Source organism: Sus scrofa, chromosome 12, assembly GCF_054392235.1.
Source record: "Sus scrofa isolate SSC_HxYL_T2T_F1_AM1 chromosome 12, Sscrofa_HxYL_maternal_Yorkshire_Landrace_v2.0, whole genome shotgun sequence".
NCBI lineage: Eukaryota > Metazoa > Chordata > Mammalia > Artiodactyla > Suidae > Sus > Sus scrofa.
In genome coordinates, this window is record NC_139394.1 from 53,596,750 (window position 1) to 53,624,054 (window position 27,305).

The following is a 27,305-nucleotide window of genomic DNA, read 5'->3' on the forward strand; positions in this document are numbered from 1 at the left end:
CTAACCTTTGCTGATAATGCAGACATGGCACCTTTCGTTTAATATAAGCATAGCTATCTGAGCATGTATATTAAATGGCTGATCCATAAGGCAACGTTCTGAATGCTAATCTGGTGCGAGAACAACCACAAGGAAAGAAAAAGATAAGTAATTAGTGTAAGAATAACACCAGGAAAGAAGTGGTAGGTATAATCAATGCAGGAACCAAAGAAACAGGAGACGAGAGAAGAGAGGTTTCTGAGCATAGGGGCTGAGGTTGGAGACCCTCAGTGCTGGATGTCAAGTGTCATCATGGGAAGAAGTGATTTCTGCAAAAACCCTGAGAAAGAGCTGAAGAACCCTGTGCCCCCAAGGAGAGGAGCCAGGAGGGGCGTCAGCATGAATGCTGGGGGCAGAGTAAGAGTCTTGAGTTTTGCTGAGTTAAACCAGAGTCCTAGGAAATGCTGGCCACTAAAACCCACTTTCGTGGGACGTGGCAGTGCTCTGAGACAGCCGTCACCTGAGTGTGATGTTGCTGAAGACAAGGGAAGCCACATGTCTCCCCTTGTCATCTGAGTCAGCAAACATACTAAAAAGACATCCTCTGAGTGCTTTGAGGCCCTCCCACAGGTCAGCTCATCAGTGCCTTGCCAATGAAAGAGCATAATTTCCTGAAGGAGCCTCTTAGCTTGCACCATTGACTGTGGAGGTGGAGGGAGGATTGTCCTTAGCTCCTTTCTTAAATAATGCACTTGTGTGGCTGCTAATGTGCCCCGTCAAACAATATGTCTTTTTCTCTTTCTTCTTCTTCTTTTTTTTTTCTCCTTTTTGAGCTGTACCCATGGCATATGGAGGATCCCAGGCTAGGGGTCAAATCAGAGCTACAGCTGCCAGCCTACTCCACAGTCACAGCAACGCAGGAGCCCAGCCACATCTGCAACCTACTCCACAGCTCACGGCAACACCAGATCCTTAACCCACTGAGGAAAGCCAGGGATCGAACCTGCATCCTCATGGATATTGGTCGGGTTTGTTAACCACTGAGCCACAACGGGAACTCCCAACCAATATTTCTTTGGAAGGTGGACAGCTCAGGATTGAGAAAACCAAATGAGAATTATCCCTTCGTCATCCTCTTGTTTTTCAGACAAAGCCCAAGGAGAACAACTATCAGAAGGGAAGGATCTCTCTCTCTCTCCCTCTATCTGTGTGTGTGTGTGTGTGTGTGTGTGTGTGTGTGTGTGTGTGTGTGTGAGAGAGAGAGAGAGAGAGAGAGAGAGAGAGAGAGAGGGGAGAGAGAAGAGAGAGAGACTGCAATCCATCAGATCTTGAGAACTTGGGTTCTGAAGCCAAGGTTTTGAGTCCAGTTTTGCCACTCCTTCTGACTTTAAGCAATTCAGTTAATTATTGTTTTCCATCTGATAAAAGCATGTAGTGATTCTGCTTACCTCTTGAGATCTTGTGGCGCTTGAAGGGGGTAATGTGTGCAGTGCAGTTGCTGGTTATTTCTCTCTTGATGTCACTGTCACACTCTCTTCTCCGGTATCCAAAGCCCCTACCTGGGGAGGTGGCTCAGATGCTATCAAAAAGGAACATGGTCCTGTGACCTTCTGGCCTCTTCCACAAGGGGACGTTTATAATCAACTGGTCTAGTGCATGTTAAAATGCCTCTTGGGAAGTAGGTGTGCTGGAGAAAGTGCCAGCAGTAGTTTGGGAGAGCAGATCCTCCGTTCCTGCATGAAAGGTGGTAGGCTTGGGATGGTTTGGAAAGAAAAGCCCAAAGTTTCCCAACTGTGGAGCAGAAGGGGTGGAAAGAGCTGCCTGGATGGGGCCTGAAGATGAGGATTCTAGTTTCCTCTTTAAGGAAGCGAGGTGGTCATGGCAAAGCGAACATTTGGAATTATTCCCCAAAGTATGCAGTCTCTTGAAACATGACTCCCCCAGGACTTCATTCAGAGCATAGTCAGAGTAATTGTTGACACTCAGTACATGCTGCTCCAGCTATGCCCTTTGGAAACACGATGGTTCTCAAGAGTAATTATTCTCAGAATTCTTCTCTAGAAGGAAAGGGGGACGAAAGCTTCCCAGAGTACATCTCCAGGGTCCAAGGTCTGGGCTGACCTATTCTAGCCTCTTTGTTGGAATGTGGGCCCCTATCTGATTCTGCACAAAGTGGGCCCAGCCCTCGGGAGCTTCAAAGCCTGGGGTACACTCAAGCGCTTCATCTCGATTGCAGCCTGCAGGGAAGTCTTTCTGGTGTTAACTGCGGAAAGTAAAAATAATTCTATTTCCTCTTTCCCTAGAATTCTACCTAGGAAGGTGTAGAAATTAATACACAAAACCCTCAATTAAGACAGCATCAAGAGGCCAGAAGGGGTATCCCTGTCACTCCACTGCAATAGCAGAGCCCAGCAAGCAGACTTTCTCCTGGTACCTGGCAAAGGCTCAGCCAATGAGAGATAGTCACAGCTCAGCCAATGAGACGCCACCACTGAAATCTCACTTCCTCCAAAGGACTGTTTGTTTCCTATAGCCCTCTTAACTCCCCTCACCCCTTCTTTAAAATCGTTCTCCTCTTCCTGCTGCCTGGGGCATCTGCACTGTGGCTTAACGAGTTTGCAGACTCAGAATCATAATTCGTTGTTGATCCTGAATAGCCTGCTTCCCTTTTATTTCCTGGAGAAATAACTGGGGGTCTATTTGTTTTATGTCAACAAAGGTTAGAGTGAAAGTTAGACTTTCCTTTTCTAGCACGTTAATGCTAAGTCTCAATTTTCAGAGCTGGAAGAATCTTCCTCTGCTGCCCCCTTGGACCACGTCCTCCTGGGAGAGCACCATTTTAGAGAAGAAATACTCTCTCTGCTCCTATTTTCCCCAAACCTGTGGCCCAATACCACACCACTGAACAATTTTCATGACTTCCTGGGAAACCAGAGGCATAAATGGAGCAAGAGAGCTGTGATTTGTTACTATCATTTTTTTCCTTTTGGAATTGGAATTCTCTTCAGTGACACTTGGATCTTGGACTGAATGATAATGATGAGATTGGGCAACGAAAGGAAAGATCACGTCTCGTTCCTCCTTCAAAGTTCAATAACGTCTATGTGAGCCCATGTTTCCCACCTCTGTCCCATAGCTCACCTATTACCATTACCAGTACTAGCCATGTCTTCTGCTAGTTCACAATTCCAGTTTACCTAGCTGTCTGTCTGTTATTTTATATCTCCTGTGTGCTGATATCTCCTGTCAGGTGAGGGGAATGCGTTGGGCATGAAGAGAACTGAGCTCAAATCCTCACGTGCCTCTTTCTGATTGAAGCACGTGAAATATGTGACTTCACATTTTGGAGAGTTTATTTTCTCGTCTGGAAAAGAGGGTTACTATTGTCTGTTCTTCAGGGCTCTTTTGAACATTGAAAGCGATCGTAATGAATGTGATGCAGTAAAAGCACGTGAAGTACACACATGCATATTTGATATGTAATGAAATACCGACTTTCTCTGAAACTGTGTGGCACATTTGGAACTTCCTTTCTAGTGCTCAGGACTTTCTTCCTTGTGTGGGCCATCGTTCCATTTTTTTTGGAAACAAGTGTTTGCCTGCCCACTCCACAGTGTTATGAGAGTACAGTAAAAACACACTGTGCTGTGTGCTTTGGTGGATAGAGTACTGAGAGAGACGCATAGCTTAACTCACAGGGACGTCAAGTCAGTATTGCCAGGTTCCTCCCATCCCTTACCAGAATCCTCATTCTCCACTCTGGCCCCCTTTCCCGAAATTTAGTCATTCGACAGACGTTCTGAGGTGATTTCATCTTCTCCAAACTTTACTTATCACCTCCACTCTGATTCATGCTCTGTTAATTTTGCTGCCAAGTTTCATATCCTTATGGTTAAATACTCTCTTCCATGAGAATGTGCCACGGGAACTTTTAAAATCTGCCCAAGATGGAACTGCTCTTCGTTAATTACTCTCTTCTCCATTATCATCAATAAAGTTGTCATTTATTATCATAAAAATTACTACATTCTATTGTTTGTACGTCCACATTCTTTTACACCGAATCTCTTTGTCTATATTTTCACTCACTCCCTCGCTAGATTTTTCTGATGTACCTAATTAAACTCCTGGTCTCACCAATCCCCTCTGTCTCTTACTGGTGTCTCCGTCCAATCCTTCATTAAAGAAAAACACGTATTGCTGCATCATAATGAGCTCCTTATTTTTACCTATTGATCTCTACCTGTGTGCCAACCTGTCATCACTATTTATCTATTCATAAGGGAAAATGTTGTAGGTTCCCATTGATCTACCACCCAACCTGAAAATTAGGACTTTGGGGATAATCCATATCAAATACATGGTACATCCCCTTGAGTCTTTCTTCTTCAATATCCTCTCAGCCTGAATCCTATGTTCATCTTTCTCTTCCTTTTTTTTTTTTGTCGTGCTTTATTTTTAATGTACTTTTGTTCCATCTATTTCTGCTCCCCGATGTGTATTTTGTGGTTGTTTATAATCTGATGAAAAAGTTGTCAATAATAATCTTTGGGAATTTACAGATTTTCAGCTAATATTATTATGATAAGATCAACAAAATTGTAGCATAACTCTCTGGGCCATTCAGGGAAATCAAAAAAAAAAAAAAAAAAGGATTTCTTTCCTGGGTGGAGTGACTGAGCTCAATTAGGACATTCTACTGATAATACAAAAAGGGCTTCCAGGAGGACCCATGCCTACAACTACATCTGGGATATGTTTGTGTTTCCACGTCCAATAGGAAAGATTCCTAAAAATAACATCAACCAAAAAAAAAAAAAAAATAGGCAGAATTGTTGAGCATCCCAAGCCCCCCATGAATGACTGTTTGCATCATTTAAGTATGTGGGGACCAAGTAGAAGCATCTTGGCAGCTCCTCTCAGACATCTAAGCTTCAGATGTGTGGTCATCCCTCTTCTGAATTCCTAGATTCTGGTAACACCACGTTTCCCTTTTGTTCCTCCAGCCCTAGTGAAAATAACTTCTTTTTGCAGTTAAAAACTTTTGAGTTACAGCAGCATTCATCTTTTTTTTTTTTTTTGGTCTTATTAGGGCTGAACTCATGGCATATGGAAGTTCCCAGGCTAGGGGTCCAAATTGGAGCTGGAGCTGTTGGCTTACACCACAGGGGTTGAACCCGCATCCTCATGGATACTAGTCAAGTGTTACCACTGAGCCATGACAGGAACTCCGGCATTTATCTTTTATCCTCTAAGCCACTTTCAGTGTACACCTTTGTGTCTGTGTATCTTCATTAAAATTTCTGTTTTCTGAATGGTTCCAAAATGACTTGTAACATACCGGGTGTGGGATGGGTGGGAAATGAAATCAAGTCTGTTCCTGTCTCATCATTATCAGATCACACTTATTCACTTACATTCATTCCTTCTCCCTTCACCAATACTTATTGATTGCACCTCAATGACCAGCATTGGTAGAAGTCGAGTGAAGCGTTAGGACAACTCTTGCCCTCAAGGTTTGCAAGCAAAGTAGGGGCGATATAATAATCCCCCAAGTTGACATTCAGGTAGTGATTTATAGACTTCAAAGTATGAAGTACGATGATCCTCACCCTCTCTGACAGCAACAAGGCAGACAGTTTTTTCTTTCCATTATGTAAATAAAAACCATGGCTCAGACATTCTCAGCTTGACTCTGCCCGTCAGCAGCGTAGTGGGGACAGGAACCCAAGAACTTTGCTGCCACTTTGCCAAAGGGAGAAGTGATGTGTATGAATTGATAATAGAATGTCTTCTAACTCATAAGGTTTATTTTTCATGATTTATGTCTTTTTTATTTTTTTGACTTTTTTATTTAACCTCCGCACACCCGCAGCATTTGGAGGTTCCCAGGCTAGGTGTCCAATCAGAGCTGTAGCTGCTGTCCTACACCACAGCCACAGCAACACTAGACCCAACCTGCCTCTGCGACCTACACCACAGCTCATGGACATGCGGGATCCTTAACCCACTGAGCGAGGCCAGGGATAGAACCTGCAACCTCATCATTCCTAGTCATATTTGTTTCCACTGCACCATGATGGGAACTCCCTATTTTTCATGTTTTCAACTTGTCTTGATGTAGAGTTGATTTACCACATTGCGATAATTTCTGCTGTACAACAAAGTGATCCACTTATACATATACCCACATCCATTCCTTTTCAGGTTCGTTCCCCATATGGATTGTCCCAGAATATTGGGCAGAGTTCCCTGTGCTATGTAGCAGGTCCCTGTTGGCCAGTCATTCCATACACCACAGTGTGCATATGCCAATCCCAAACCCCCAGTCCACCCGCCGCCCCCACCCCACCTGTCCCCTTTGGTAACAGTAAATTTGTCTTTAAAATCTGTAAGTCTGTTTCTGGTCTACAAGTAAGTTCATTTATATCTTTTTTAAGAGTCCACCTCTAAGTGATTTCCTGTGATGATTCTCTTTCACTGACTAACTTCACTTAGTATGATAAGCTCTAGGTCCATCCATCTTGTTGCCAATGGCATGGTTCCACTCTGTTTAATGGCTAAGTAATATTCCATTACATGCGGGTACCACATCTCTATCCATTCCTCTCGTCAATGACTATTTGGGTTGCTTCCATGCCTTGACTATTGTAAATAGTGCTGCAGTGAACATAGGAGTGGATATGTCTTTTCCAATTATGGTTTTCTCTGGATAGATGCTAAGGAGTAGGATTGCTGGATCACATGCTAGTTCTATTTTCAGGTTTTGAGAAACTTTCCCAGTGTTTTTAACTAGTGGTTGTACCAATTTACATTGCCGCAAATAGTGTAGGAGGGTTCCCTTTTCTCCACACGCTCCCTCTCCAGCATGTATTGTTTGTAGAATTTTTGAAGATGACCATTCTGGTGATGTAAGGTGGTACCTTATAGTAGTTTTGATTTGCATTTCTCTAACAATTAGTGATGCTGAATATCTTTTCATGTGTGTTTTTTTTTTTTTTGCCATCCATATGTGTTCTTTAGAGAAATGTCTATTTAGGTACTTCGTCAGAGGACGGAAGTACATGCCCATGACTGTCCCATAATACAGAGAAACAACTGTGAGGTGGGACCCACAGGTGGAGAAGGCTTTGCGCACACCCTTGGTGGATGGAACTCGTAAGACCATGGAAAAGACCCGAACATAGGAGATGACGATGCATAGTAATGGCACGGAGAAAACACTAGCCCCTAGGTACATCATCTTCACATTGAAGTGGATGTCGGAACAGGACAGCTTGAGCAAAGAGGCAATGTCGCAGTAGAAGTTGGCCACTTCCTTGTTTGCACAGAAGGACAGACGAGCCGTGAGCAGAGTGTGGGGGACAGCATTGACATTTCCCATCACCCAAGACCCAACAACTAAGAGGACACAAGCCCGTGGGCTCATGATTGTTGTGTAATGAAGTGGGCGGGTGATGGCCACGGCACGATCATATGCCATAGCAGCCAGGATGTAGCTATCTGTGTTTGCCAACGCCAGCATGAAACACATCTGTGTTAGGCATCCCCCAAAGGAGATGGCTTTGGTACCTAAGAGATGGTTGGCGAGAGCCTTTGGGATGGTTACAGAGGAGAAGAAGATGTCGACAAAGGAGAGGCTGACCAGGAGAAAATACATGGGGTTGTGAAGGCGAACGTCACAGTGAATGGCCAGGATGATGAGCAGGTTTCCGATCAGTGTGATGGGGTAAATGAATAGGAGGAGGGTGAAGAAGAGGTTTTCCTGTTCCTTCTGACCACTAACTCCCAGGAGGATGAAATCCAGGTTGGAGGACTGGTTGCCTTCTCCCATGGATCTTTGAGCAGGAAGGGGAGAGGAATCCAGCATGAGTAGTGCAGTACTGTGTAGAATGATCTTCTTCAGCCACCATTTTTCATTCCTGTCGTTGCTGTGTCAATCCGGGGTTTACTAAATCCTGAGGTAGGCAATACATTTGGGCTAAAAAAAATCCCTATAGGTCATGGGGAATAATCAACAGTTAGCTCTAGACACTCTTTCTAAGAAGTGAACAATCTTGAATCATAGGTGCCCATCCTACCCAACCCTAGCACCATCCCCCAAACACCTAGGGTAGAATTATTTTACAAATAGTTAAAGTCTATATTTGACACACTAGAAGCTTTGTTAGACCTTGACACAAAGTCATAAGTATGGGAAAATACAATGTATTCATTCATTTATTCAAATACGGCAACGTCTACTCTCAAGGACCTTAGAACTTCACAGAGAAGCTCGAATCACATGCTAATCTTAATAAATATGAAAAGGAAAGGACAGTAGTTTGGAGTCTTTGAGAAAAACTCCAGTGCAAGGGATAGTTAGCACAAGGAACACCCTGGACAATTAGAATTGTTCCACGGACAAAACTCAGAATGAACCCAGAGTCCAGAATGTTAATAGTTGTCCAGCCTGGTGTCAGAAGATTGCCAGTTATGAAGACCACTGAGGTTGGGTTATAGCAAAAGGATAACAGTGAGTTTACTTGCTGGGTATCTCATTTTTTAGGTAAACAGTCACATTTGATAGGCTTCATCTACATTCCCAACTCTGAAATATGTATAATCATGATGTTTTTCTCTTTGATCTCATCTCATATTAGAAACAATATCTCCTACAGTGACTCACCCAACTTCACTGTGGCGTCAGTTACTGCCTAGTAGAATCTAACTTCTATATCTGTTGGTTTGATCTCTTTTTCCTACATTTCCTCATTCGTCATCATGCAAACATATCTGACCAAACCTCACACCCTGCACATCCAATCTAAGTAGATGACACCCTTTTGTGAGGAGGAGAACGATATCGTGTTTATTTATTATCTCTTAGAGAGGGATTATTTTGAAATATTGTTCATTATATGTATATGTGGGTATACACACACACAGTCAATTGTTCTTGATTTTTTTTTTTGGGGGGGGGAGCTGTACCTGTGGCATATGGAGGCTCCCAGGCTAGGGGTTGAGTTGGGCTACAGCTGCTGGCTTACACCACAGCCACAGCAACGAAGGTTCTGAACCATGTCTGTGAACTACACCATAGCTCACGGCAATGCCAGATCCTTAACCCACTGAGCGAGGCCAGGGATCAATCCTGCCACCTCATGGTTACTAGTTGGATTCATTTGTGCTGCGAAAGGGAACTCCCAGTTCTTGAATTATATCCAGGTTTATTTTATGTGGTGTAGGTCACAGATGCAGCTCTGATCCTGTGTTGCTGTGCTGTGGTGCAGGCCAGCAGCAGCAGCTCAGATTAGACCCCTAGCCTGGGAACCTCCACAAGCCACAGGTGCGGCCCTAGAAAAGACCAAAAGTAAATAAATAAAGAATCCCCATTCACAAGAGCAAGATAAATTTTAAGAAATATGGAAATAATTCTTTTTTAAAAAATCCAGATTTCCCGTCATGGCATAGTGGTTAATGAATCCGACTAGGAACCATGAGGTTGCGGGTTCGGTCCCTGCCCTTGCTCAGTGCGTTAATGATCCGGTGTTGCCATGAGCTGTCGTGCAGGTTGCATACACGGCTCGGATCGCGTGTTGCTGTGGCTCTGGTGTAGGCTGGTGGCTATAGCTCCAATTTGACCCCTAGCCTGGGAACCTCCATATGCCACGGGAGCGGCCCAAGAAATGGCAAAAAGACAAAAAAAAAATTAAAAAAAAGTCCAGTCTGGTTGCAAAAATAACAAAATTTTACTGAACAAAAAATAAATACCTAAAACCAGGGAGATAATATTATAGAAACATCAATTCACCTACAATTATTTTATGAATTCAATGCAATGCTAGTCAAAATACCACATATTTCTTTAAAAGATGATACTTAGTAAACTGATCCAAAACTTCATGTAGGAGAATAAAGAACCAAGAATATAGTGTTAGGATGAGAATAAGGAGGAAGGACCTGACTTGTCAGTTGTCATAATGATTCAAAGAGTGAAGTGGTCCTGGCATGGGGGCAAGCAAATAGGTCTGTATAGCAGTCTAGAGTGCTTAGAAACAGATCAAATATTTATCAGAAATTCGTATATGACATGGATGGTTTAGTACTAGGCAGGAAAAGGATAGACTGTACGTTTGGTACAGAGTGCTAAGTCAGCTGGATTCCTCTCTGTGAAAATAGAGGAAAATAATTTTAAAGGATGAATTGTGAAGACCAAAGTTCAGAAAACTTAGATGGAGATTATGTTTATGGTACCAGGCTTCCTCCACACTATTTATTGTCGTGCAAACTAAATGAAATATCCAGGAGACTTTGAATGGGATGTTGGAGTTACCCATCCAAAGTCTCATGGAGGAATGAGCTTATGTCCTCAGGAAAACTATCATCCACCAAGGATACCTGCTGTTACAGAAGAAAGAAACAAAATTTACCCTATTTAACCCCTTGTGCACTTTTTCTTTCTTTCTTTCTTTCTTTCTTTCTTTCTTTCTTTCTGTCTGTCTGTCTGTCTGTCTGTCTGTCTTTCTTTCTTTCTTTCTTTCTTTCTTTCTTTGTTTCTTTCTAAGGGCTGCACCCATGACACGTGGAGGTTCCCAGGCTAAGGGTCGATTCCAAGCTGTAGCTGCTGGCCTATGCCATAGCCATAGCCACAGCCACAGCCACGTCAGATCCAAGCCACATCTGCAACCTACACCATAGCTCATGGCAGCATTGGATCCGTAACCCACTGAGCAAGGCCAGGGACCGAACCTGCAACCTCATGGTTCCTATTCGGATTTGTTTCTGCTGAGCGACGATGGGACCTCCTAAACCCTTGTGCACTTTGTCATTATTTGTTACTGTAGTCTGGACTATCCCAAGCAATTCACTAATTTTTCTAAAAAGACCTCTACTCAATAATTGATTCAGTGTGTGATAGTCACTCACCAACTCTGAGTGTTTTTTATAGTACACATGGGAATTGCTAGGCACAGGGAAAGCAGATAAAATTATATTTCCCTCAAGTATGACACACTTTTTCATCTCTACACCTAGATGAGTTCGATTTTCTCTCTTGAATGACTTTCCCTATGTCCACGTGAAATCATAATCTCTCAGAGTTGAGAGGGTTCAGTAAAACCAGAGGGTTCAGAGACTATGGTTAGCTTATACGGTAATGAAATATTTTAGAGGAGGGGCTTCTGGCAACACGGCAGCCTTAGCTAATGCCACCAGGTCCCATTCCAATTAAAACACATAGAAATTATGAATAAATGTGATAAGTGATTAAAAATGCATACCTAAACCTAAAAGAAAGAAATGGGACTATGCAGGTATGAGAAACAAAAAGCACACTCAGAACAAGAGCTGTAAACCAGAGCTGATGCTGCGACGGACCCTTGGGGTTTCAAGTAGGAATTAGGTCCAAAGGCTGGGATCTGGGGTGTTAATGACCCCTGGATAAAATGTGGCCACAAATCTGCATGAAGCAGGAAATTTGATTTGAATCCCACTGTAAAACAGTTAAAGCGTGATCCTATTTATGAAAATAGCACCAAAAACTGGCCATATAAGATTTGGAAAGAACAAAATGGATAGAATTCATTGAAAATGTGATTGCTTTCAAAGAAAATCAAAGAGGCTTTCTAGATAATTCAGACGTTTGAGCATATACGTGTGGTATAAATTGATATTTAAAAAATCCATAATGTTCCTATATCAAGCAAAAATAAATTGCTTTTTAAAAAAGACTCTCTAGGCATTCCCATTGTGGCGCAGTGCTTAACGAATCCAACTAGGAACCATGAGGTTGCGGGTTCCATCCCTGGCCTTGCTCAGTGGTTTAGGGATCCGGCGTTGCCGTGAACTGTGGTGTAGGTTGCAGACGTGGCTCGATCCTGTATTGCTGTGGCTCTGGCATAGGCTGGCAGGTACAGCTCCGATTAGACCCCTAGCCTGGGAACCTCCATGTGCCTCGGGAGTGGCCCAAGAAATGGCAAAAAGAAAAGAAAAAAAAAAAAAGACTCTCTATCCCCAGTGCCAGCAGACATTAGAAATCTAGAAGTACCCCTAACAAACGAGGTCCAAGACTGACTTTAAATATTGTAAAATCATCATTTCACAATACATGTAACTCAAATCGTTATGCCGTATACCTTAAACTTATGCAGTGCTGTAGGTCAACTCTATATCAATAAAACTAGAAAAAATGACTAAATTTTACTGAGTGGCAGAAAGAATACCTAGAAAATGTGGAGGTGAGCAATATTAATGGAGAACTCACTATTATAAAAATGTCAACTCTCCACCAGTCTATTAATCTAGGAAATCATTGTGATCCTAAATAAAACACCAGAAGTTTTTCCCAAGCATGGAACTTAGTAAGCTTAGTTAAATTCGTATGGGAGCATAAAGAGACAAGAAGAGCCAAGACAATTTGAGGAAAAAGAATACATTGGGAAAAGAATCCAAGGTAGGAAGGGCCAGAGGAATTCATTTGTATACTTAATAGTGCTGTTAAGGGGGAATGACTTCCTCTGGCCCTTCCTACCTTGGATTAGTACTGACACAGGAACTGACAAATACATCTATGTAACATTCTGGAGAGCCTACAAACAAAATTCTATTACAAACAGAAATTTGAAATATCCATGTAAATGCATTTCTATTTGTTAGAAATTGGTACATGACGTGGGTAGGCTTCGAAATAGCTAGGGCACGGTTGGACTGGCTGTTTGGGACTCTTAGACACCAAAACATAAGAATAATACAGAAACATTTCTAATAAATGTAAAAAGCAAAACTTCAGAAGCTTTAGAAGAAAAGTGTTTATAGTATCAGGATAGAATATGATTTTTTTAACCAGGCACAAAATTTACAACACAGAAGCAAAAATGTAAAATTTGGCAACTTGAAAGCATGTGTGTGAAACAGAGGGTAAAGAAAGGGGAGAGACAAATCGTGGATTGGAAGAAGTATGTGCTGCTCACATAATCACATAACAAAGGCTTAGTATTCAGAGTACAGAAGATTCCTACACACTAATAAGGAAAGACGAAAAATCCAGGAGGAAATAATAGGAAGCAGGCTTGAATAGCCAAGTCACAGAAGAAGGAACCGGTATGAACAGTAACCAACAGAAGAGATGTTCAACCAAATTAAAACAAAATTCAGTTAAAAATCCTGTATACATATATGTGTAACTGGGTCACCATGCTGTACAGTAGGGAAAAAATAATGTATTGGGGAAATAAAAAAACCCTTTACCTCTGGAGCAGATATAAAGTCAGACAGTTGCAAATGTTAGGGAAGAAATGGAAATTTTTCTGTTACCATTAGGAGAACAGTTATCCCACATCTAGGTAAGCTGACAGTTCTTACATTCTACTTCGTGTTTGGCCCTAGAGGCCTCTAACACATGCATTCCAGAAGGATATATATTGTCATACAGAAAACTTAGAAACGAATAATCACTGTGGAGTTGTCTTACGATTGAATTCTGTACAACGATTAAAATGATTGTGAACATGGAATAATTTTTAAAAATCACAATGCGATGGAAAAATAGTTGCTATAAAACGTAAGGTGCATCACACAGTACAAGCACATTTTAGCATATAAAATAATGCATGTCTATGCGGTAAAAGTTTACATCCCGAATGGGAGTATATTACGCATTCTAGCATGGCTGTTGCCTCTGGGAGGATAGTGGGAAAAAGAAGATTTTGGATAGGCACCAGAAGAGTTTCAAGTGTATTATTTCTTAAGAAATGTGGAGCATATATTATCCTGTTAAATCTAGAGGAAGACTTCTTGGTACATTATTTTCTTTGTCTCTCTGACTTTTAACAACGTTAAAATAAAGAATTAAATTTAACATAAAGATTTCAAGGTCTGGAGATAACTGTGTACAGAATGTGGCAATGGGCCTGGGTGGGTCACGTCCATTGTCACTAAAGGGAGGAGATAGAGTCTTGTGTGTAAATGGGTTGAGGAAAGAAACCGGCATTTACACTAGGAAGAGTGGTCCTTGGGCAATATATGATGCTGGGAGAGAAGAAAAATGCAATGGAGAAGAGATTCAGGCTAGAGGAAGAAAAACTTAGTGGATGCAAATAGGCTTTGTTTAAGCTACTTTACTTCACACTGTTTTGGCTCACATTATTTAAGTGTCCATGCCCCTCCCAGCTCACTCATTTTGTGTATAACTGCTCTTTGATCCAAGGGTCATCTCCAGCCTCTAAGCTCTGTCTTGCATTTCACGTTGTCAGCCCAGTTTGGGTTCTCTCCTCTCGCACCCGCAGGCATCCAAGGCATTGCAGGCTTCCAGCAAAACCTCAAGCCTGAGAAAATCTGTCCATGTTTTAATTTCTCTCTTCCTGCACAGCCAGGGCACGGTGGAGGAATCATACAAATGTAGGCTAGAAGTTATGATGATCAATTCCTTTTGGATCCTCAACACATTTTGACAAGCCTCACTCTCCCCCTTATCCATGGCAGTTCATCAAAATCTTTGCCATTCCCCTCAAATCCACCGTACCTCCCACACCAATACTCTCTGAGAAACCTAGGCGTCATGTCCCTGTTCACTGAGAAACAAACCCACGAGAGAGAGAGAGAATCCTCCCTCAACATCTGCCCCAGGGCATCACTTCAATACACCTACTTCCATCCTGTTCTTTTCCTCCAAAACCTGAGAAGAGCAGTGTAGATGCATCTGTATATTCACGCCCTTATTTTCTTCCGTTTCCTCTGCGATAAAACTCCACCCCTCTTTCAGCTGTGGTATTTTCTGTCCCCACTTTCTACCTCAGCACCAGCGTTTCCATCATTAGCTAGTAAATATCGTAGATCTTTTGGTCATTCAATGAATGTTCCCCAATCTTTCAGCTCCTTCTGGTAATCGCCACCTGTTAAATCTTATGAAATGATAAGAGAAGAATGCAAAAACATGTAGCACCAGAAAATGATGTGAGGTTGGTGTAATACTTGCAGAAGTGAAGAAAGAGAACCAGAGAGGAGAGGTTTCTGAGCAGAGGGCCTCGAGGATAGGAAGTGTGAGGTATAGGGCGTCATGATGAGGAGAGATGATTTCTCTAGAAACCCCGAAGAAAGAGGTGGGGAAAACTTATCCTTCCGAGAAGAGGAGCAGGAGGTGCATCAACGTACATGCTAGAGACAGAATGGGAGCCTCGCATTTACTGGAGAGAAGCCAGGGGTCCCAGGCTGTGCCGGCCACTAACACAGCCTTCCTGGGAAGTGCTGGTGCTCTGCGATATCCGTTGCAGGAGTTGAGACAGTTTTTCAGGGACACAAGTACAGAAAGCCACCCTATGGCATGAAGGGAGCAGACAAGGCCACAAAATGTCCTCTGAGTGTTTCCAGATTCCCTCCCTAATAGTTGAAGCCATCCGTGCTTAGACAATAAAATAACATCATTTTGTACAGGGGCCTGTTAGCATGCACCACTGACTGTGGACGTGTAAGTTGGTTTGGTAGCTCCGCTCTAAGACAGTAGATTTGTGTAAGCTTGTGTACACACAGACACACACACAGACACACACACACACAGAGTTCAGGAATTAGAAAGAGCTCAGACCTGAGAAGACCAAATCAGAAGCACCCCTTTCTGATCCTATTTTCACGGACAAGAACCCGGATAACAACGTATCAGAAAAGAAGGGATTTTTTCTGTCTCTCTCTCGTCTCTTCCTTGCCTTTTGACTTTCTGATCTTAGAACCTTGCTTTCTGAATTCAGGCCAAGCTGGAGTCCTAGTTTTGCCAATCTCTGTGTGCGATCTTGGGTGATTCAGTTCACTATATTCCAGGTGATACCATGAGAATAATTCTACTTACCTCTTGGAAATTTTGTGAGGGTCAGAAAAGAGGATGCCTGTTGTGTTTGTTGCTGGCTATCTGTCTCTTGATGTGTCTGACATAGAGTCTGTTCCCCAACACATGCAGCTCCTACTGGGGAGTCCACGCAGATGCAGTCCAAAAGAGTCCTGGTTCTGTGGCCTTCATGCCTCTTCCATGAATGGGAAACTAAACAGCGTCTGATGTAGCATTTGTGAGCATGCCTTTTGGAGGGCAGGCATGCTGGGAAAAGTGCTAGTCAACGGCCTAGAGAGCAAGTCTTTGGCTCTGTGTCCCTGAGGCAGGGGAGCCAGGACTGGGATGGTTTGCAAAGAAGAGTCCAAGTTTTCCCAGCGGTAGAGCAGAAAAGGCAAAAGAGTCTGTCCCAAACGGGGCTTCAAGTTGAGGACTCTAGCTTCCTGGAAGTAGAGTGTGTTTTAGCAGAGAAAACGAGGTGACTATTTACCAGGTTATAAAGTCCTGAGGCATGACTCCTGCAGGTCCTTATATTCAGGCCAAAGTCAGAAAACTGGTGAGAGCTATAGCTGTGCCTGAGGGGACAGAGTGGCTCTCAAGAGTGATTGTGCCTAGAGTTCTCCTTGAAGGAAAGCTGGGCGAGATGGTTTCCCAGAGACTAGGCCTCCAGGGTCCATGTGCTGGGCGGAGCTATTCTATCTCATTTGTTAGAATGTGGGCCCTATTCTGCTTCAGCACAAACTTGGAACCACCCCTTGGGAAGTCTTTCTGGTTTTAAGTGTGGCCGAGAATAATACTTGTGTTTTATCATCGTTCCTCTACCATTTGATAGAGGGGCGTCATGCTGGTCATTATATTTTACCTAGCATGCGGATGGTGGCTCTGCTACATTTTCAGATTCTTAGAGCTAGAAAATACCTAAATGTTATCTAGTCGGCTTCATGTACCTGTCACCTTTATACGAACCCTGATTGATGGTTGTATGCTCTGCCTTAGCCCCTCTTGTGGCAGAGCGGTCACTAAGTTTCTGCAGAGGGCCATGGTGAGGCCTGTGGTTTCTGGCTGCGTACCTGTTCTGGCTCTGCCTCTTGTTGGTTGCAACTGACTTTGGATCGTTATTAAATGTACATTGTATAACGAGAGTAACAATGTGGCAACAAGAGCATCCTCATGAGGTTGTTATGAGGATCAAACGAACGAAAACCTGAAAAGTCTTTAAAATGAAGCCCAGCACATAGGTAGCTGTTAGAAAATGTCAACTGCTATTTTACTAATTCTGGCTTTATTCATCTAATTGTACAACTCTCCCAAATCCCTCATCCGAGGCTGCCCATTGTAGATGTTGAAAGGAGCTTTGTTTAATTACATTTCCTTTTAGACAAGTTTCAGGTTATACATCCTGGGTGCTCTGTTGTTCCTCGCCCCGTGTTTAGATCGTGTTTCAAAGTCCAGATCATGGGTTCTTGTGTATGGATAAAATGACTTCCCATGGTGTACTTTCTTCTTAGTAACCACATTTTGCTCTTGATGTCATTCTTGGAATTTATTGTTATTCCAAATTTTATTTACTGGTACCATTGGGGTCAAGGAATTGTGGAGTAATATATGAGAAATGGGAAGAGAATATTTTAACCTCAAATGTTTGCAACTCTTATCTAAGGCCAGTGATTACAGCTTCTTTAGCTTATCGAGGGATATATGACCATTCCTTTCCTCCCAAAAAGAAAAAAAAATCTCTGAATGGAAAGAGAGGTTAAATTGAACTGCCTACTGGAATATTCCAATCATGGCTAAATCCCTTCTCCTTTAAAGACATTTCATTTTATTTTATTTTTTAAATTCATTTTTTTTGAAGTGTAGTTGACACAGTGTTATTTTCTGCTGTATAGCACAGTGGTTCAGTTATAGATACATACATACATATAAATCTATCTAAGAATATTACATGTATCCATATTTTTTCCTCCCATTGTTGTGTTACGATGTATGTATCTAGACATAGTTCTCAATCTCATAGCTGCACAGCCGGATCTCACTGTAAATCCACTCCAAGAGCAATACTTTGCATCCATTAACCCCAAGCTCCCGAACCCTCTCACTCCCTCCCTCTCCCCCTGGGCAGCCACATGTCCATTCTCCAAGTCTATGATTTTCTTTTCTGTGGAAATGTTCATTTGTGCTGTGTATTAGATGCCAATTATAAGTGATAGCATCTGGTATTTGTCTTTCTCTTTCTGACTGTTTTCACTCAGTATGAGAGTCTCTAGTTCCATCCATGTTTCTGCCAATGGCATTATTTTGTTCTTTTTATGGCTGAGTGGTATTCCATTGTGTATATATACACCACATCTTCCTAATCCAATTGTCTGTCGATGGACATTTGGTTGTTTCCATGTCTTGGCTATTGTGAATAGTGCTGCAATGAGCATGCAGGTATATGCGTCTTTTTGAAGGAGAGTTTTGTCCGGATATATGCTCAAGAGTGGGATTGCTGGGTCATAGGGTAGTTCTATGAATAGATTTCTAAGGTACCGTCATAGTGTTCTCCATTAAAGACATTTCAAAAAGAAGAAATGATAGGTACAATATATTTTCAGAGTAAGAAAAAGAAAGCAACACCTGAAGTGTTTGGAAGAACAATGTGTTTGTGCAAATAACCTAAGAAAGTGAACAGCATTTCTTTTTGGTCTTTTTCGGGCTGCCCCCTCAGCACATGGAAGTTTGCAGGCGAGGGGTTGAATCAGAGCTTCAGCTGCTGGCCTCCACCACAGCCAGAGCAATGCCAGATGCAAGCTGCATCTGTGACCTACACTGGAGCTCCCAGCAACGCCAGATCCTTAACCCACCGAGAGGGGCCCAGGATCGAACCCATGTCCTCATGGATACTAGTCGGGTTTGTTACTCCTGAGCCACAATGGGAACTCCCCCAATTTTTTTTAATAAATTATCTTTCACATTCTTAAGATACTACAAAAAATACAGTGAGTCAGACAAAAATTTAGATGAAAATGAAACTGCCCTGGACACAGAGACATAAATGAATAAAGACACCCCCCCACACACAAAATAAAGAGATTTTAATTGACATTTTTTTAGACAGTTAACATCAGAAAAATATATTTGTAGGAAAAGTAAAAGGATAAGCATTTCTCATAAACGAGAACTCCTATAAGACTATCAGCAGATTGATCAGCAGAGACCTTGCAGGCTAGGAGAGAGGGGAATGACATACTCAAAGCCTAAATGAAAAAAACCTGCCAACCAAAAATAATTTACTCAGCAAATTTGTTCTTCAGAAGTGAATGTGAGATAAAGACTTTCCCTAACAAACATTGAGTTGAGAGATTCTATCACCACTAACCTGCTTTCCAAGAAATGCTGAAAGGAATTCTTCCAGCAGAAATGAACAGTCACTAAGTAGCAACATGAAAATATATGACACACTGGAGAGCATAGAGTCAGATTCAGAAACTTCTATTTCTGTAATGTAGTGGTGTGGTAACCACTTAATGCTAGTTAAAGGACAGAGGTATTGAACATAGGAGTTGCCAGGAGTTCCCATCGTGGCACAGTGGTTAACGAATCCTACTAGGAAGCATGAGGTTGAGGGTTCGGTCCCTGGCCTTGCTCAATGGGTTAAGGATCTGGCGTTGCAGTGAGCTGTGGTGTAGGTGGCAGACGCGGCTCGGATCCCATGTTGCTGTGGCTCTGGCGAGCCCTAGCCTGGGAACCTCCATATGTCATAGGAGTGGCCCTAGAGAAGGAAAATATACAAAAATAAAAATAATAAAAATAATAAATAAAAATAAAGCAGGAGTTCCCGTCATGGGTCAGTGGAAACAAATCTGTCTAGTATCCATGAGGACACCAGTCTGATCCTTGGCCTTGCTCAGTGGGTTTAGGATCTGGTATTGCCATGAGCTGTGATGTAGGCCAGTGGCTACAGCTCAGATTCATCCCTACCCTGGAAACCTCCATATGCTGTGGGACACGTGGCCCTAAAAAGACAAAAAAAAAAAAAATACAAAAGAAGTATTAAAAATAGCTATAGGCAAAATAATTTGTTAATAGGTACACAATTTAAAAAGAGAGAAATTATGACATTAAATACATAAAGGGACGGAGTAAAAGAACAAGGTTTTTGTATGTGATTTAAGTTACATGGTTATCAGTGTAAAATAGACATTCATATACATTTTATATCTGTATGATGTTTTAGGTAGGCCTTGATAACCACATGGTAAAAATCTATAGTTAATTCACAAAATATAAAGAGGAGGGGATAACAGTGTACCACTATGGAAAATCATTAATGGAGAAAGGAAGGAAGCAAGAGCGGAAGAAAGGAACAAGGGGACTACAAAATAGCCAGAAAGCAACCCATGATAAATCTTTACCTGTCAAAATTGCTCTAAATATAAATGGATTGCATTCTCCAGTCCAAAAGCCTAGAGACGCTGAGTGGATAAAAACACCTGATTCAACTGTATGCTGAGACCCACTTCAACTTTCAGAGTACACATAGGTTCCACATGAAGGGATGCCCAAGCTCTTCCTTGCAAATGGAATCCAAAAGAGAACAGAGATAGATACATTTATACTGTAAATAGACTTTAAGACAAAAATGGTATAAGGAGGAGAAAGGTCATTGCATACTGCTGAGGAAGTCAATCATCCAGAAGATACAGCAATCATAAATACACATGCACCCAACGTTGGAGCATCTAAATATATTAAGCAAATACTAAGAGGTCTGAAGAGAAAACCAGACCACACTTGATGTTGCCATCTGGGTCCGTGAAATGAGTGGACACAGGATACTGCAGCAATGCAGAAATGAGTTGACTCTTGACATATTCCTCTTGCCCCCACCCACCCCTGAAGCACAAAATGTGAAGAAGATCTGTTCTGTCTGCCAGCAAAAGAGACAGAGATGGCAGATGGCTATGTGGTAGAGTTCCTGAAGGGAAGGTCCTGATCTTAGCTGGCAAGTGAGCCTGATGCCGGTAGCTGAGAGGGGCTACCATTGAGTCTTGACAGGAATGGACACCGACTCTGTCTGGTCTGGGATTTGCTTTCCCAGTTATCGAGGCAAATATCCATCGTGTCATAAAAGGACTGGTCCAGAAGCTGTAGCACCACGTTGGACAGCCAGCTGTTATTTCCTCAGACGGGTGAACACATTTCACAGCCCATGCTGCTCAGCAATGGGCAGAGGGGTGTCCTTCTCGGAGTGCTGTGTTCATGGAGAATTGGAATGGGCCGTTGAAGCAATGGTTGTCCAAAATGAGGGGAGATAAAGGGATGAAGGGCTGGCTTATACACCCTCATGAGTGTGTGTTTGCCTTCAGTGTGAAAATGAATGGGGCTAGAGGAGTGTGGGTACTGGACAGGTTTCTGTTTTCCTGGTGGATCTGGGGAACAGGAGGTGAGCTAGTATGCCTAGGCAGCTTTTGACAAAGGAGGTGTACTCTGGTACAATGATGATGCTCTTTTCTCTCTTTCCCACCTTACCTTGATTCCCCACTCCCCCCACCCCAACGTGATAAGTGGTCCCAGGACCAGGGCTGCAAGTACCCGGCCCCGAGGCAGGGATAATTCCTGTGCCAGCAACTACATGCTAAAATCTGAATTTAGGATTTCTAAGAGTCTGATAGAGTGGATTGTACTGTGATCTGGCAACACGGATTGTCTAAGTGATCAGACTAGCTCACTCATTCTATACCTATGTAACCTTACCCTGTCTGAATAGAAGTGGATTGAGGGGGAGGTACTTGCTAGACTAATATTGCTTTCTACCACCTGACCCAACACAGTGGCGTAACCTAATGTCCCTTTCAAAGGTGGATACGTTAGGGTATAATAGGGAGAAGGTGAAATATTAGCAGATAAGAAGGCATGAACACATTGATTGTGTAGTGAGGGAATCCAACATGACATTAACACCTGGAAAGAGGTGTAACCCCGTCCAAGGTCACACTCCTTGCCGCACAATGGTCAACCGTAAGTTGCGAGACAAGATGTTGTAGAAAGGAGAATCAATTTTATTCAGGAAGGCAGTGAAAGGAGAAGAGGGAGGACCAGTGTCCCGGAGGACCAATGTCCCGAAGAACCATTTCAATTTAGGGTAGAGTTCAAGCTTCTTCTATGCTAGGGAAGGGGGATCCTCAAAGGGGTTAAAGTCAGAAGGTGACTGACAACCACAGACACCTGGGCACCACCAAGTGTCTGAGGAGGGTTGTGGAACCTCTTTGTTCTTGGTCAGTTGACATAAGTCTGGTCACGATGTTCCTATAAATCTTGACAGTTGCTATTTTTGTTGCTACCTCCTATCTCCCTGTGGGAGACAGGTTTTGGATAAGGGGCTGTTTGTATAAAGTTAAGCAGTAATCAGAATTCTTTTCGTGGTTACCATGTCTGTGTGCATGGCTCAGCAGAAGCATGTGACTCAGAGCTGAAAGGAGCAGAAGAGATAGATAAAAAAGGGAGTCAGAGGAGCCAAGCTTCTTCTACACACAAGAGGCACTTGGGGGACCTGCGGGGTCTAGGGTCCTGATTGGTTACAGAGGTACAGAGTAAAAGATGATGTTGCCTCATAGCACCATCGTACCAGATGCTTGAAAGGGCGAAGCCACGTGTTGCTGATACCATGGCTGCTTTTGGACATGCCAAGAGCTAGTGGAAGCCAGCAGACCTAGGTGGGCATGCCCTGAGAGATGAAAGGGGGCTTCTGGTAAGGGGGAGGACATTGGGGATGGACTTCCAAGTGACTGCAGTCTCCAATGTGGCCTCACATTGCTCACGAGGAGATTTCTCTGGCTGAAGAGTTTCCCCAGGGCAGCCTTCATGTCCTGGTTTCTCAGACTGTAGATGAAAGGATTTAACATCGGCGTCACGGCAGTGTACATCACAGTCAAAACTGCATCCTTGAGGCTGTGACTCGTCAGAGGGCGGAAGTACATGCCCATGACTGTCCCATAATACAGAGAAACAACTGTGAGGTGGGACCCACAGGTGGAGAAGGCTTTGCGCACACCCTTCGTGGATGGAACTCGTAAGACCATGGAAAAGACCCGAACGTAAGAGATGATGATGCATAGTAATGGCAAGGAGAAAACACTAGCCCCTAGGTACATCATCTTCACATTGAAGTGGATGTCAGAACAGGACAGCTTGAGCAAAGAGGCAAGGTCACAGTAGAAGTTGGCCACTTCCATGTTTGCACAGAAGGACAGACGAGCCGTGAGCAGGGTGTGGGGGACAGCATTGGCATTTCCCATCACCCAAGACCCAACAACTAAGAGGACACAAGCCCGTGGGCTCATGACTGTTGTGTAATGAAGTGGGGGGGTGATGGCCACGGCACGATCATATGCCATAGCAGCCAGGATGTAGCTATCTGTGTTACCTAAGGCTAACATGAAACACATTTGTGCCATGCATCCTCCAAAGGAGATGGCTTTGCTGCCTACAAAATGATTGGCCAGTGCCTTAGGGATGGTTACAGAGCAGAAAAAGATGTCAACAAGTGAGAGATTGGCGAGAAGAAAATACATGGGGTTGTGAAGGCGAATCTCAGAGCAGATGGCCAAGATGATGAGCAGGTTTCCAATTAATGTGATGGGGTAAATGAATAGGAAAAGGAAGAAGAAGAAGTCTTCCTGTTCCTTCTGACCGCTAGCTCCCAGAAGGATGAAGTCCAGGTTGGAGGACTGGTTGTCTTCTCTCATGGATCCTTTAGTAGAAAAGGGAGAGGAATCCAGAAGTAGTTGTGAACTGCTGTGTGTAATGAGCTTCTTAAGCCACCACCTTGGACTCCTGTGGTTGCTGTGTCTATACCTGGGCTTCCTAAAGCCAAAGATAGGCAGAACATTGGGGGGGAGAATATCCCTGTTGGTCAGTGGAACACATTGACAATTAGCGCTAGACACCCACGTCGAAAAAGTGAGTAATGGGTGTATCAGAAATGCCCATCCTCTCCAAACCCAGCCCCATCACCCAAACACCTATGGATCAATCATTTAACAATTATGTTCAATTGGATGTGCTAGAAACTTTGTTAGACTTTGAGGCAAAATCATAAATTGGGGAAAATACAGTTTGTTCATCCATTTGTTCCTCCATGGCGTAGTCTTTGTTCTCAAAGACCTTACAACTTCATGGAGAAGCCATAGTCACATGCTAATCTTACTGCCCGTGAAAAGGAAAGGATAGCTTTTTGGAGTCTTTAAGAAAACACTCTAGTGCAAAGGATGGCTCGTACCAGGAGCCCCCTGGACAGTAGAAATTGTTCCACTGGCCAAACTCATAATGAGCCCGGAGCCCAATAGGTAACAAGTGTCTAGACTGGCCTCAAAGATTGTAAGTCACAAAGACAATTGGGATTAGGTTGTAACAAAACAAGATCAGTGTTTACTTTAGGTGTCCCTTTTTAAAAGAAGATATCACCACCTCTTTGGATAGATTTCATCTCTATTTCAAACACTTAAATATATATATATTTTGTGTAATAATGTTTAATATAAATATATATATATAAAATCATAATATTTTTTTGCTTTGACCTTACCTTACCTTCTTTCATTATTTCCTTTGAGGACTCATCCAGTTCCATCGTGGTTTCAATTGCTGCTTAGTAGACGTTCTGGCCCGTATCTGTAGATTTGATCTCCCCTCCCCATATTTCCTCATTCAGTCATCCTGCCAACATGTCTGACCAAGCGCCATACTTTGAACATTCAACCTAAGCAGACTGCAAGCTTTTTTCAAGAGAAGCATATCTTGTGTATTTACTTTATATATATATCTAATAATTTTAATTTTTTAAAATTATAGCTGGTTTACAGTGTTCTGTCAAATTTCTACTGTACAGCAGGGTGACCCAGTTACACATACATGTATACATTCTTTTTTGTCCCCTTATCATGCTCCATCATGAGTGACTGGATATAGTTCCTATTGCTGCACAGATGGAGCTAGAGACTCTCATACTAAGTGAAGTCAGTCAGAAAGAGAAAGACAAATACCATATGATATCACTTATATCTGGAATCTAATTTATGGCACAAAGGAACTTTTCCACAGAAAAGAATATCTTGTTTATTTATATCTCCTGTGCAGAGATTGGAGTAGTTTTCATTTTATGGACCCATGTATTTACACTCAGTAGTTTGAATATATCCATGCTTACTTCATCTCCCCCCACATGTCAGGGGTTATCAGGCACTGTCACACAGGCTGTCCCTCACCTCTAGATCTGATCTTGTTGATTCCTCATTTGGAATAATTCGAACATAGGCTTCCTACTTAATGTCTCTGTGCTTTAGCTTTGACCACCATCATTTTCTACCTAACTATTGTAATGCTCTCTTAACTACGATACTTCTGGAGCCCTCCTGTTTCCTCCTTGAATCTAAGTGTACTAATTGTAGCTGAGACTCCTAGCATCTCATCCAAATACACTCTGTTCTCTTCTTCCTGGATCCTCAGCTTGACTACATTTCCCAGCCTCCCTTGTGCTGAGGTGTGGGCACGTGACTGAAGCCTAGCCAATCCATTCACATGTTCCAGTTCTGGACTTCCTCTAAATTCCCTTTCCCCTTGCACCAGCTGGATGCAGGTGGCCAGTAGGCTGAATAGGAAGGTGGAGTCGCAGGGTGGAATGAGCCTGTGTCCCTAGCTCTCTGCATCCAGGAAGGCCACCCACCACCAAGGACACCCACTAGGACTGTTACATAAGGGAGAAATACACTTTATTCTGTTTTAACCATTAGATGCTGTGCACATACTTGTTAATATAGTCCAGGACATCCTAAATAATTCACTGTTTTTTCTAGAGAGACCTCTACTCAGTAATTACTTCTATTTGTAATTAATTTAACTACCAATTCTCAGGGTCTCCAGTAGTACACATTGGAATTATGTGCTGGGCACAGACGAAGCAGGTAAGAATACCGTTCCCCTAAATATGATGTATTCCTTTCCATCTCTGCACCTAAATGAATGAATTTTTCTCTCTTGAAATTCCCTTTTTCATTTATACACAGAATCATACTATCTCAGAGTTGAGAAGGTTCAGTAAACAGAAGGGCTTAGAAATTGTGGTTCGCTGACAGAGTAGAGAGTACAATAGAGACCGAGGCTTAGCCACATGGCAGACTTATCTGATATTGACATGTCCCATTCCTATTAAAACACACAGAAATACTACAAAAATTATTCAAGAAAAGGCACATAGCCAACCTAAAGGAAAGAAATGGAATCACGTACAATTGAGAAAGAAAGAAAGGAGAAACCCCCTCAGAGCCAGAGTTGTAAGCCAGAGGTGATGCTGTGGTGGACCCTGGGAGATGTGGCTACATAGTCAAAGGAAGCAGAGAATTTGTTTTGAGCCTTCTGCATAGCACCTGAGCACTGGAAGCAATCTTTGCCATATAAGAATTGGAAATGAAAGAACAAAATGGATAGAATTCACAGAAAACACGTTTGTCTATAAAGGAAATCCAGGAGGCTCTTGAGATGAACTAAGAGGGTTCAGCAAGTTTGTCTGGTATAAATCAATATTAAAACAATAATGTGGGAGTTCCCTTCATGGCTGAGCGTTACACCAACCCGACCAGGATCCATGAGGATGCGGGTCTGATCCCTGGCTTTGCTCGGTGGGTCAAGGATCCGGTGTTGCCATGAGCTGTGGTGTAGGCCGCAGACACAGCTCAGATCCTGCGTGGCTGTGGCTGTGGCACAGGCTGGCAGCTGCAGCTCCCACTTGACTTCTAGCCTGGGAACTTCCATATGCCGTGGGTGTGGTCCTAGAAAGCACAAGACAACAACAAACCCAACAACAACAACAAAACACCTCAATAATATTGGTACACTAAATTGCACACTATCATTTTAAAAGACTTCCTATTCTTGATAAGAACAGGAATTTAAGGACTCTAGAAAAAAATTCTAATAACCAGAGTCCAAGACATTAAAAATTGTAAAACTGAATGACAATAAGAATAGCTAAGCAATGTGGAGACGTTATTGTGGAAAGGTGAATTCTCCTCCAGGTAAGGTATGAACTCATCACAAGCCCAGTCAAAATACCACAGGTTTCTTTTAAGCATGGAATGTAGTCAACTGAGTCAACAACTCATGTGGAAGCACCAAGAGCCAAGGAGACGTAAGACAATTTTTAGGAAAGTAAAGAGGGAAGAAGAGCACTATCAAGTATGAAAGTGATTTCTTCAGGTACTTAATGTGGCAGATCAGTACTGACATAGTGATGGACAAATACAGCTATGTGACCCTCCAGAGAGCCTACAAACACATGAATTTATTTGTTAGAAATTGTTGCCTGACACTGGTTGGTGTAGAAGTAAGCTGGGCACAGTTGGACTGACTGTTTAGTAAGGAGTACTAGGATAATTGGATATGTTTAAAAATATGAAAAACAATTCTTAATGGATTAATTGTGGAAATCAAAATGTCAACAACTTGAGAAGGAAATACATTTATGATAGGTGCGAATTTATTTATTTAGTGGTGT

General features: G+C 42.6%; 2 protein-coding genes and 1 long non-coding RNA gene across 3 annotated transcripts; 1 reads left to right on the forward strand and 2 right to left on the reverse strand.

Annotated features, from left to right (window-relative positions):
* Positions 1–4,317: 4,317 nt before the first annotated feature.
* Positions 4,318–9,708, reverse strand: LOC146398328 (olfactory receptor 1A1-like). Its single transcript, XM_084985630.1, has 2 exons — positions 9,619–9,708; positions 4,318–8,764 (listed from the first exon to the last, which is right to left on the reverse strand). Exon 2 carries the CDS (start codon positions 7,847–7,849, stop codon positions 6,599–6,601), a length of 1,251 nt encoding a protein of 416 aa, XP_084841756.1. The 5' UTR covers positions 7,850–8,764; positions 9,619–9,708; the 3' UTR covers positions 4,318–6,598.
* Positions 7,003–9,708, forward strand: LOC146398329 (uncharacterized). The gene is made up of 2 exons (XR_014821702.1): positions 7,003–8,951; positions 9,284–9,708. It is a non-coding gene; the product is annotated as an uncharacterized LOC146398329 (long non-coding RNA).
* A 9,530-nt stretch (positions 9,709–19,238) lies between these two features.
* Positions 19,239–23,502, reverse strand: LOC146398330 (olfactory receptor 1A1-like). The gene has a single exon (XM_084985653.1). It carries the CDS (start codon positions 23,500–23,502, stop codon positions 22,366–22,368), a length of 1,137 nt encoding a protein of 378 aa, XP_084841779.1. The 3' UTR covers positions 19,239–22,365.
* Between the last annotated feature and the right edge of the window lie 3,803 nt (positions 23,503–27,305).